Source organism: Solea solea, chromosome 5, assembly GCF_958295425.1.
Source record: "Solea solea chromosome 5, fSolSol10.1, whole genome shotgun sequence".
Lineage (NCBI taxonomy): Eukaryota > Metazoa > Chordata > Actinopteri > Pleuronectiformes > Soleidae > Solea > Solea solea.
Genome location: NC_081138.1, coordinates 25,556,977 through 25,568,620, shown reverse-complemented (window position 1 = coordinate 25,568,620; position 11,644 = coordinate 25,556,977). Strand labels below are relative to the sequence as shown.

General features: G+C 40.3%; 1 protein-coding gene across 1 annotated transcript; it reads left to right on the top strand.

Moving 5' to 3' along the window:
- The first annotated feature begins 680 nt into the window (after positions 1-680).
- On the top strand, positions 681-7,253 carry rcn1 (reticulocalbin 1, EF-hand calcium binding domain). Its single transcript, XM_058630301.1, has 6 exons — positions 681-1,179; positions 3,558-3,751; positions 3,848-4,026; positions 6,296-6,356; positions 6,470-6,669; positions 6,911-7,253. The coding sequence occupies exons 1-6, from the start codon at positions 956-958 to the stop codon at positions 7,016-7,018; spliced, it is 966 nt and encodes a 321-aa protein (XP_058486284.1). The 5' UTR covers positions 681-955; the 3' UTR covers positions 7,019-7,253.
- The last annotated feature ends 4,391 nt before the right edge of the window (positions 7,254-11,644 follow it).

Here is an 11,644-nt window from a genome sequence, read left to right as displayed (position 1 = left end):
TCCCTAGTCTCAGCGAGTGTTACAGTCTGCAGTCTCACCATTAGATGTCACTGATTTCCCCAAACTGGACCTTTAAAAACAATAATAATCCAGAGAGTGATGGAACAGCAGCTGTTTTCTGGATTCATCAAGTACTTGTTGGTCCAGAAAATGTCAATCAGTGTTTCCCAAACATTGGAAATGATGCTTTTAAATGTCTTGTTTTGTCCACAAACCAAAATTATTCACTTTTAATGATTTATTTGTTGCATGGAGCAAAGAAACACTTTCATTTTGATCAATAAAGATTGTATTAAGTAGTTTTTAATGATCACAGGCCTCACTGTGTGTTTTCCACACAGGATGATTTCAGGCGGGAAACTTCCAAACATTTACGCTCAACAGCCAAACTGTCGTGGCGAGTGTGTTTTGGTGGGAGTGTGGACATGGTGGTGACACTTTGGAGCAGCTCTGAAGTTTGTAGAGCTGTGGATTTTCACACTGACTCCCTCTCTCTGAGCAGAGTTTGTGCGTCAGCTTGCAACGTGGCGCCTAAAATCCCTCTCCTGTTACCGACATCCTGCGCACCAATGGCAGGCGTCCTGTGAGTGGACGAGGCTGGGCTCTGCCTGAAACGCGCTCTGTGATTGGCTGTGCGTAAAGGGGACAGGAAATCCCGGTCCGGCTGCGTCTCGCCTCTTCCTCAGGAAAAGAGGGACCAGATTTGGTTAAAACCGGTTGAGTGTAAGATCTTCGAAGGCGTTTCAGGCTCTGGTGGATTTGTGTGCAAGGTTTGCACGTTTACGCTGCTGCTGCAACAACATTGTCGCACACACTCGCCGCTGCTGACGAAACAAAGACGCGGTGTTTAAGTGAGTAGCGGTGTTGTTACATTGCAGCAGTTGCTCGGTTGTTGTGTCACAGGCCGCGACTGTTGTGGAACAAAGTGGCCTCAGGGAGAAGAAGCGGTTCACTGATGGAGCTGCTGGGTTTCGTGTGCGTGTGCGTCCTCCTGTGCTCGGCCGTGGTTCACAGTAAGCCCACGCTGAGGAAAGAGAGAGTGATCCATGACACTGACCTGAACATGCGAACGCCCGACGACAATAAAAGCTTCCAGTACGATCATGAGGCCTTTCTGGGCAAAGAGGAGGCCAAGACGTTTGACCAGCTCACTCCTGAGGAGAGCAAGGAGAGACTCGGGTAAGGAAACTGTAGCATCACCATAATAATCATCATCTTTATTGTTTATTATTTAATCTAACACTCATAAAAATCTAAACACTGACACTATGGGACGATATATGATATAATCGTGAGCAAAGAAAAAAATCGGGATAATCGTGAATGGGCAAAATCGTTCCCTTGGGTGACTTGAGAATGCTGCCAACATACAGTTCTAGTGATTAGTTTTTTAGTGGCACAAGGAGAAGCCTTCATCCTCTGAGTTTTGTGAGTAATGGCTGCAGTAATCAATACACAAGACTAAGTATTTTAATGCATATTATGCAGATTATATAACTTTTTTAATTTGAGTTGAGCATCTGCAAGTTCTTCATTTTGCTTCACCCCTCCACATAATCAGCATTTAAAATATTAATAATCTGAATCCACTGTTAAAGAGTCATCACCAAATTTAAAAACCTCTATTTCTTTGACCTCATGTCTCACCTGCAGTACTGTCTTGGCCCTCTGGGGGCTGCAGCTCATATTTTGCTGTGTAAGAATCAATTTTTGTAACATAACATCATTTTGTAAAAACAATTTGTAGCATAAGGCATTTTTGTAACATGGATCACCTGATTCCTCTGTATCTGACCAAGTACAACGAATATCCATTAGTTTCAGAACTTAGCATATTTTCTGAAAGCGTCCAGATATGAATGACACAAAGGTAAAGTATGGACAGAAAGTTCTACTTACTGACATATTTTCTTTTACAATTATCGCAGTGATATTGTGAATTTCAACTATAGCCGTGACAGGAACTGTTCGTACCCACCACCCACGCCCCCCCGCGGGCTTCGTCCTGCGTGTTATTTTCACAGGCTGCATTTTTGACTCTGTGTTGGTAAATCACATCCACTCACTCCTCCGCTGCTGCTGCTGCTGCTGCTGCTTCTGTTGCTGTTGCGTGTGAATGTTCACATTAAAAATTGAACGGCACAAGTGCCTGAGAAGCATGTTCATGCCAGCAGAGGAGAGGCTCTGCATCATTTGCACACGCACGCACTTCTCTCACCGTTAACGGCGATGCTTAAATGTTAATTATACATCATCATTAAAGAACCATTTGTGAAGGTGATGAAGTTCCAGTAAAGTGGCGATGAGTTCTGCTCTCACCAACTTCATGCACGACGTGGATCTTGTACGTGTTTCTTTTTTCCCCCTCCACTTCTTGAATGACATGTTGGCACTGTGTAGCACACGTTGCTCACTGACTTCTCCCCCCCTCCCAAGAAAAGCTCTCTCCTGTGGTGTGGAGAGTGGGAGGATCCCTGTAACGTCTCAACGTGGCAGCCCAGCACTAAGAATACCTCACAGCTACAGCACACTGCATTTTTTTTTCTTTTTACTAAAATGGGATCGACTCTGCTCCGCCCTCCAGAGTCTGCATTAGTCCTGTAGTAAAAATGGAGCTGCCAAAAAAAAGTTGTGATGTTCCTCTGCTTTCGAGTATTGTTCGCAGCTCATCAGTGGGTCAGATGTGATGCAGCACAAAGACGTGGGTTCCTTGGCCTTTAAAGCAACGCTATGTAACTTAGCTGACGAGCCTGACACTGTAGCAAACACGAGGGTTTGTTATAGTGTTGTCAGAGTGACGCATCCCTTTTTCTTTTTTTTTAAGTCCCTTTAAAAGAAAACAACAAACGTGTGCTTATATCTTTACAACCAAGCTGGAAAACCAAAACATGACTTAAAATCCTTTTGCATCTGTTTAATGATCATTTTCCCAAACAACTTTTAGCTTAAACTCAGTCAAAGACAGTTGCAGAGACATGATTTCTGCAGCATGAAAGTCCTCACTTGTGTTCTGGTCACATAGAGAACAGTGTTGTATATGTGCTCAGTGATATTTGGGGTTTACAGATCACGTTATAGTTTACTTTTTCTCTTTTCCTCTTATCCAATACAGTGGTTTTCATTCATATGCGACTGTTTAAAGTATTATTTCGACTCATCCTGAGATTTCAAATGCAAAGTCACTCAGTAAGGAAACTGATTGCCTCTTTGTTGTTGTTTCTTGTTTGACTGAACAACTTTACCATGTAGACCAGTTACAATGTTATTTTAACACTGAAATATCTTCGGTTCATGTTTCGCAATCAGTGGTGAGGGAACATCGCACTGGAAAAGAGAAATAAGTCTTCTGGATGACATTTTTTTCCCTTCACTCGGGGGAAGATAACAACCAATTTATAGTAATTTGACGTCATAGTTCAGGTGTAGAGTGCTAATGAAAAAATTATTTTGAAGCTGTTATTTTCAGGTAATAATGTTGTACAGTGTTGCTTCAAATTCTTTGTGAACTGTCAAACAAACGCTTTCCTCTTTCTTCTTCTTCTACTTCTGCCTCTCAGTAAAATCGTTCAGCGGATCGACACCAACGGCGACGGCTACATCACCACAGCCGAACTCAAGGCTTGGATCAAGCGCGTTCAGAAGCGCTACGTGTACGAGAACGTGGCGAAGGTGTGGACGGATTACGACCTGAACAAAGACAGCAGGATTTCATGGAACGAGTACAAGCAGGCCACATACGGCTACTACCTCTGTACGACTTCACTTTTGATTTTATTAAGTATTAAAAATGTGTTTTCGCAGACGGCGCGACGGTGACCTAACTTTTTCTTTATTCTCCACCCACCAGCCAACCCGGAGGAGTTTGAGGAAGCAACGGAACAGTTCAGCTTCAAGAAGATGCTTCCTCGAGACGAGAGGAGGTTCAGAACGGCCGATCTGAACGGAGACCAGACAGCAGACCGAGAGGAGTTCACAGCATTTCTCCACCCAGAGGAGTTTGAACACATGAGGGATATTGTGATTCTGGTAAGGCCTCTGTCACCGCCTTATAATTAAATGTGATTAGAAAGGGCCAGAGTTGTGATGCTAGTGTTTATAGCCTCACACTTTGTACTAAGCACAGTATTAGACCTTTAGATTTACACTGAGGAAAGGAAACACCCTCACTTACACCAAAAGTGTGGTTTAAAGGACTGCAATTTTAATTGTTTTGATTTTGATTGTTGTATATTGCATGCAAGCTCATATATGGTGTAAACCATTCATATTTTTTAACTTTTCATCCTTGCAATAGAATGTAGATTAGTTCATGTTTCGATGGTTTCATGTGGTAATAATGCACCATCACATTCTCAATCTATTACAGACTGAATATAGACGAGTTCCTTCACTTTCACTTTAAAAGGTTACATCACAGTTCAAATAGCTATTGCAATAGTCTGTCGGAAGAGTTGCAGTTACATATTTTCCCCACTTTGTTCAGCTCTAACTTGCACCGGCGATTCGTAAAGTATTGATTTTCGTGTGTTTTGAACCACACACTAAAAGCCTGTAGATATCTTTCCATTAGAAATGTTACATCTGGTCCTTGTAGTCAAAAGGGTTGTGATTCCCTGCTCCAAGAAATAAACCGTAACCACTGGAGTTTCTCTTTTTAATTTTGGAATGATCACAATCCTCCATTGTTTTTATTTATTTATTTATTTATTTATTTATTTATTTATTTTGAAACGGTGGGGTCCCAGGACCGACTGTCCTCTTTTGAGACCTGGTCTTTTAAAAATTAAATGTAGCTTTGTGGCACAGTTGTGTGGTAAATATGCACTTTGCTGCCGTGTTCATGAAAGTTGTACTACCCATTTGACTGAGTCAATTATTCATTGCTCATTTTTGATGATGTCACTGAATGTTACACCGACGAGCAGCTTCAGCTCCACCTGAGGCCTCTGCACTGATTGAGGGAAAACCTTGGCTGAAGATTGGTAGCTTTTGGAATATAGAGCTGTTCATATACACATAATGTAACTTGAGTAGTTCACTGACAACAGGTTTAAGTTTATTGTTTTGCCTCACTGGATGTAAATGATCAATTTATCCTCATTTTCAATCAAAAATATTTGTTTAACTTTCAAGAAATCCGATCACCTTTGCAACCAATACATGATCAAACATTAATTTAAGTCGGTGAAAGATTAAGAAAATCCCTTTATCCCAAAAATGTGTGTTATTGTCTAATCCAAGGCTGCCAAGATTATTTTCATCAGTGATTAATCTGTCGCTTATTTTTTCGATTAACCGAGTCATGTTTTGGTCAATAACATGTCAATAAATGTAGTTTATTTTCCCTCAAACCTGGAATGATTTCTTTGTTTCACGGAGCAAAGTAACCTGAATATGTTCACATTTAAGAAAAATCCCATTTTTTTATTCTTTAAAAAACACTTAAACCAATGAATCGGTTATCAAAACACTTATTAATCGAGTAATTGTTTCAGCCCCAGTCTGATCTAACTGATACAGGTTTGTGAATGGACTACAATGATTGAGATGTGTCTTTTTTGCTGTCATGGTATGGTTCGGTTTAGTATGGTTCGGAATGCTAAAGCCCTTAGCCGGTCTAGCTCCAGCCTGAACGTACCATTTTACTCTGGCACCCAAAGGGAAGGACGGCAGAAATGGAACAGTTAGGGTTGTTTATTTTGGTACTATTCCTAATGGAAACGCAAAAACATGGTCAGGTTTTTAACACGGACTGTATTAGTCTTTCAAGTTTACATTTTTAATGTACATCGCTCCATGTTTACACGCAACCTCTCACAGATTAACCTGGTGTAGGAAATAAATGGATGTTCCTATTTATTATTAGTCAGCTATTAGACTCCAGCACATATATGGTCATTAATCATTGAGCAGGGTTCAAAGAGAACTCCTCACCTGCTCCATGTATATGCTGATTTGTATCCATGTAGCTGCACGCATGTGGGAGCTCAGCTGCAATTATCCAACATGCAAGTGTGCGGTTGTTCACTAATGCTCAAGTCACACGGAAAAACCTATTAGCAACCATTTTGTTAAATTCCCTCGCTGTCAAATCTGGGATGGGAGAGAGGAAAGGAATCTAACCATGCTTTAAAGTTGTTTGTCCTGTGAATGTTGTAAACTGACCCGTCATATATTCACTTGTCCTGCCTCGGGGGCAACACGTTTGTCTTTTATTACTCAAAGTGAAAGTTTCGGTGTTGTTGACCCTTGTGTTGTCGTTTTTAATGACACCGTTAACTCATTGTAAATGCAGGAGACCCTGGAGGACATTGACAAGAACGGTGACGGACATGTGGACGAGGACGAGTACATCGGTGAGTTCTCTGAAATTTGCTATTATTATTATTATTATTATTATTATTATTGTTATTATTATTTTATTGTCTTTACTCCTTCACTGACCTCCAGACCCTCTGTGTTGTTTCAGCGGACATGTTCGCCCACGAGGACGGGGGTCCAGAGCCAGACTGGGTCAGGACCGAGAGGGAGCAGTTCTCCGATTTCCGGGACTTGAACAAAGACGGTAAAATGGACGAGGAGGAGATCCGCCAGTGGATTATGCCCCAGGACTACGACCATGCGCAGGCTGAGGCCAGACATCTGGTCTATGAGTCTGACAAGGACAAGGTAAAAGCAACATGGTTCAAGCTTTTATTATATAAGCGACGACAGCGATTTAGTAATAATACATTTAATGCTCTTTGCACTGGAACTTTCTGATCACGTGCTAGACATTAAATATAATGGTTGATGGATGTGGGAGGTTTTTATGGCCATGAAAAACAAGAGTGCTGTGTATTAATACTTCATTTAACCCTACTTCAAATATCCTGTATCGCTGACCGTGTGGTTCCTTTTGTCACCTAAGGATCAAATGCTGAGCAAAGAAGAGATTATTGAGAACTGGAACATGTTTGTCGGAAGTCAAGCCACCAACTACGGAGAGGACCTCACCCGGAACCACGACGAGCTCTGAGTTCTTGGTGAGTGTGTGTGTGTGTGTGTGTCCGTGTGTGGGCGAGAGGAGGATCGAACATCTTTGTCAACATGGACAGAAAAGCAGACTCTTATTCCTCCTCCTACCACCACTCCATCGTTTCCTTGTGATAGTGGGACAGACATCAGTGCCTCAGGACCTCAGACCAACACTGTAGCTCTAACGAGGCTGGTCCCGCCTCATCAGAGTCCCATCATGGCGTTTGCGTCGCCGGGCTGTGCCGGGAGTAAAGCCAGATTGACGTGGACTCTTTGTTTTCCATCTTACCGGTGCCTTCCAGCCGCATTGCCGGAAATCCCCTGCCTCAGAGATCCGTGTGTGGTCGTCCGTCTTTAAAAACCTGTCAACAGCTGAATGCTGGTCTTTTACATGAGTCGTCAGATACAGGAACAACAGTGTTAATGTGAAACTGCAGCACAGAACAGAACATTTATGCCGTTTTTATTTATTGATCAAATAATTCTGAACTTAAGGTCAGAGTGTGTTACAGGACTTGAGTAGGTTTGACACGTGATGTGTCTTTGTTCACACTTGTTTTTGTGGCCACATTATGAATACTTTTAGTTAAATGCCATCAAACTAAGTAATAACAGCATGGTTTTTGCACGTGTTTGGTTTTAGTTTAGCCTGTGAAAGATCGTTTTTCTTTGTACATTGTTTGAAATGTATTTATTTCTATACCTAAGGCCAACAGTATGTTCATTTCTTTTTTTTTTTTTACTCATGTTACATTATATTTTTGCATCTGTTACTGAACTTATGTTGTGTTTTTTAAGGTCTACACAGGCTTAAATACATAAAAAAAAACACCTTTAACATGTTGTTGCATCACTCCAAGCACATCTTCTCTGTGTTTTTTCATGTTTTGTATTGTTAAATTGATAATGTGAAATTTTAACAAAGCTTTTTTTTTTATTGACACAAAGTACACATCACTGACTTGGCTCAAACACAAACATTTCTTACTGTGTCAAAAATAAAATAAATGAAATGTGCGTTGGTGTTTGTGCATGGTGTCTCTAAATCAAATCTCAAGCCACTTTGCATGATGAAGCTGAGACCTTACACAGTTAAAATTGATGAGACCGAAGTCTTACTGGTTTAAAAATAAAGAGGGAACACACTTTTCATCGACATGACAACAATCTCAGTCACTCTAAATGTACTGTACTGTACACTAAGTGTTTTAGATAATGGCTCCTACTATTATGTCCAGATGAAGCAGTGTCCCACTTTACGTGTGTCCTGACTAACGGAGCAGGGATATAGGTGAAAGCACACAGTGTTTGGTTACCAGGCAGACTCCTGTCTAAAACTCTCATAATCCCTAAAACAGCCTTTTAGTCCTCAGGAGTGAGCCAAAGTTCTCACTGTGGTCCATTTATACATTCAATGGACTTTTTAAAAGACAACAGACTGCCTCTTTGTGAGCATCCGACTTTGCCTGTCTTTCAGTGATTTATTGTAAAAGGTGATTATAACATTTAGCACAAGTCCTGGTGCATTTATTAGTTAGTATACACACTCACAGGCCACTTATTACGTACACGGGACACCTACTACAGCGCCACATGGTGTACTGTGTTCTGCGTATGACATGTTGTACGTTCAGAGAAGGACTTCTGCGAACCCGGGTTGTCAGTAGGGTTATTTGAGTTACTGTTTTTCACACAGACAACTGCTGCTCAATTTAAATTTTCTTTTTTGGACCGTTCTCTGCAAACCTTATAGATCGTTGTATCTGAAAATCCCAGATGATCTGCAGTTTCTGATGTCTGGCACTGACAAACATAACACTTAAGTCATCTTTCTTCCTCATTCTGATGCTCGGTTTGAGCTCCAGCAGGTCGTCTTGACCATGTCTACATGCCTAAATGCATTATTTGCTGCAATGTGGGTGGATAATTCAACTTAGCTACTGAGGCCCCTGTTTGTTAAATGAAAAAACTGTTAAGTTGCCAATATGTCTTGTTTCTTCAGGCGTAATTCATCCAAACCAATAAACGACACCTAACAAGAGTTAATACAGTATACCCTGTTTGGTATTGACAGACATACTCAACCCACATATGCATTTTCCTTCCAAATATGGCACAATTTAAAAGGGAAATAATCAGGCTTTCCAACGATACAAGATTTGTTGCCTAAACTGTACATAAAACTGCTCACAAACTGTACTGTTAACAAGCATTTGAACAGGTGTACACTTAGTTCTCATTTGATTAGGGACACCTTTTCATGGATTTTGGACATTCCTTTATAATTTGTGCTTGGTTTTTGTCACTCCTGGTTTTACTTTGGTGTTAGTTTTACTTCTATGTCCAGTTTGCTGCTAGACAAAGATTACCTGTGTTACCCTAATTAGTTTCAACTGTCTCGTCAGTTTTCACACCTTGTGTATTTATTCATCAAACTGTTTAGTGTCAGTTTGTTTGTTAAATCTGGGTGTGTGTAATTCCCTGTGTGTCTCTCATTTTAAGCATTTGTGGACTGTTTTCGTTGCTTCTTATGACTTCCTTTTTTGGGCCCGGCCTTTTGTCCCACAAAAATCCTTAATCATGAAGGATTTTGTTTTGTTTAAACATTGTGTAACGCCCTTTAGTGTAAACCAACAGTGTAATCCCCACTATTTTATTTTTTTTAGAGTTTAACAATGTTGGGCTATACAGTCTGAACGAGTTTGTATTTTGTTGTAGGTCCTTATTTTCACCAGCAGGGCGCGCATTAGTCACACACAAGCGCTTCTCACGGTCATAGTTCCTTTGTTTTTTTCCCGGCTCGGCAGTTTGAGATGAGAACAGAAAAGAAACGCTACAGCCCAGAGAGAGAGTTAAGTTAATGAAACAATTAGATGAATAGTGGATACAACTTTATGTTTTGTTTTAAGTTTATTCTGAAGGGTATCCGCATATGTGAGAAGGTTTTTGGGTTGCCAAACATCGCCGTTTTATCGTGTTTTTGTCGAGAGAAAACTCCGGTGAGTAGTAACCATTAGCGCTTAGTACAGCATGCTAGCGGCTGCCGACCACGGCTAATTACTCCCTCATTTCATGAATATATCATTATTGTGTGCAGTTATGCTTCTGATTTAAAAAACAAAAAAACAACCGGAGGTATATAAGAGTGTGTTGAAATTGAGATTGTGGTTAATTTTAAGTTTTCTAAAAATAATTGTCTGTGCTAATTGAGCTAGTGCTATGTGTTAGCAAGTGGGCTATTGCTATGTGTTACTGATATATGACCTGTGCTATTGCTATATGCTAGCTAAAGCTACAAAGCTAAACAAGTTGGTTTTGTGAGCTAAAACACGTGCAGTTGTTTGCATTTGAGTTATTGAGAGACAGTTATGCAATGAATCATCCTCAAACATGATTGATATGTGATTTTATTCATGCTTTGTGTGCACTATGCGGTGGTAAAGTTAAAAACATTTCATATACACACAATTGTGTGTGTGTGGGCTGTTTTAAAAAGTAATTGTATAGCTGTATATGATACTTTGACAATGTGAATGGTTCCTGATCATTCATTTAAGATTTAAAAAGAGAGAGGTTAAATACTGTACAGTTGATTTAGGTAAATGTTTAAAAATTGGATAAATAATAGATACAAAAATTAAAAACTATGTATGAATCGATTGTGATGGCGATCCAGAGCCTGGACCCGAGGAACGTGGAGCAGAACACGTGCGTGGAGGGTGTGACGTTGCATCTGGAGAAAGTACGTCATACAGATAAGAAACAAAATCACACTACCCGGGTAGGTGAACAACATGAATAATTACACAACCATACATTGAAGGACCAATACGCACACACTGATTTCGGACGAACTGTGGACACTGACTTATCTGTACAGTTGACATTATATTCCTATTTTATTTGCACTTTGAACAGTATTACTTCTTGTTCATATTAGAAATTTACTGATTTTGTTGTTTACAACTGAGGTTGTGTATTGGTACATTCCAAGTTGATAACTGGTTTAGAAATATAAATTCAGTCTAAAACTATTTCATTTGTTGCAATTGAAGAGTGGCTTCCTGCCAATAAAGAATGTTTTTGTTACTCTTTTTTTGTAACTGTTGTCCATGTCATATATGTCCTCCACGAGTGTAACTATGTCTTCTGATTTGGCCTAAATTGAAAGTACATGACATTCACCACAGCTCATGTACAATAGACAGTGTTACATTTGTGAAATATTTTGAAACTTCCTGAAATTGCAGGCCTGTCGTATGAGACTGTACGTGTTCTTGGTTCTTTTAGTAATTATTATTTGATAAAGCAGGTGAGAGGGGGACATACATGCAGCTTGTGTCCATTGCAGAGGGTCAAACTACACTTTAAACTTTAAACTAATAAAATGACAATCATGCCTGTAGATGTGCTGTTTGGGCTTTTTACTGGGTACATGTAGTTCAGATGTTCAGCCGTGTATTCAACTTCTTAAAACCTGCTGAACATCAGTAACAAGCAAATGCTATTAACACCTCCCATGACTAATCACAGTCTACACACACACACACACGCAGAGCTGGAGTTAAGCTGACTTGCTGTTGCTGCCGGCAGTTGCAGTAAAACTCTCAAATGTAACTGAGAAAGC

What these genes read in the sequence shown, in the direction of transcription:
- rcn1 (XM_058630301.1), top strand. Translation starts at nt 956, where the DNA reads ATGGAGCTGCTGGGTTTCGTGTGCGTGTGCGTCCTCCTGTGCTCGGCC. An exon ending in GAGAGCAAGGAGAGACTCGG is followed by an intron (nt 1,180 to 3,557) that starts GTAAGGAAACTG and finishes TCTGCCTCTCAG; the next exon opens with TAAAATCGTTCAGCGGATCG. An exon ending in TGAGGGATATTGTGATTCTG is followed by an intron (nt 4,027 to 6,295) that starts GTAAGGCCTCTG and finishes TTGTAAATGCAG; the next exon opens with GAGACCCTGGAGGACATTGA.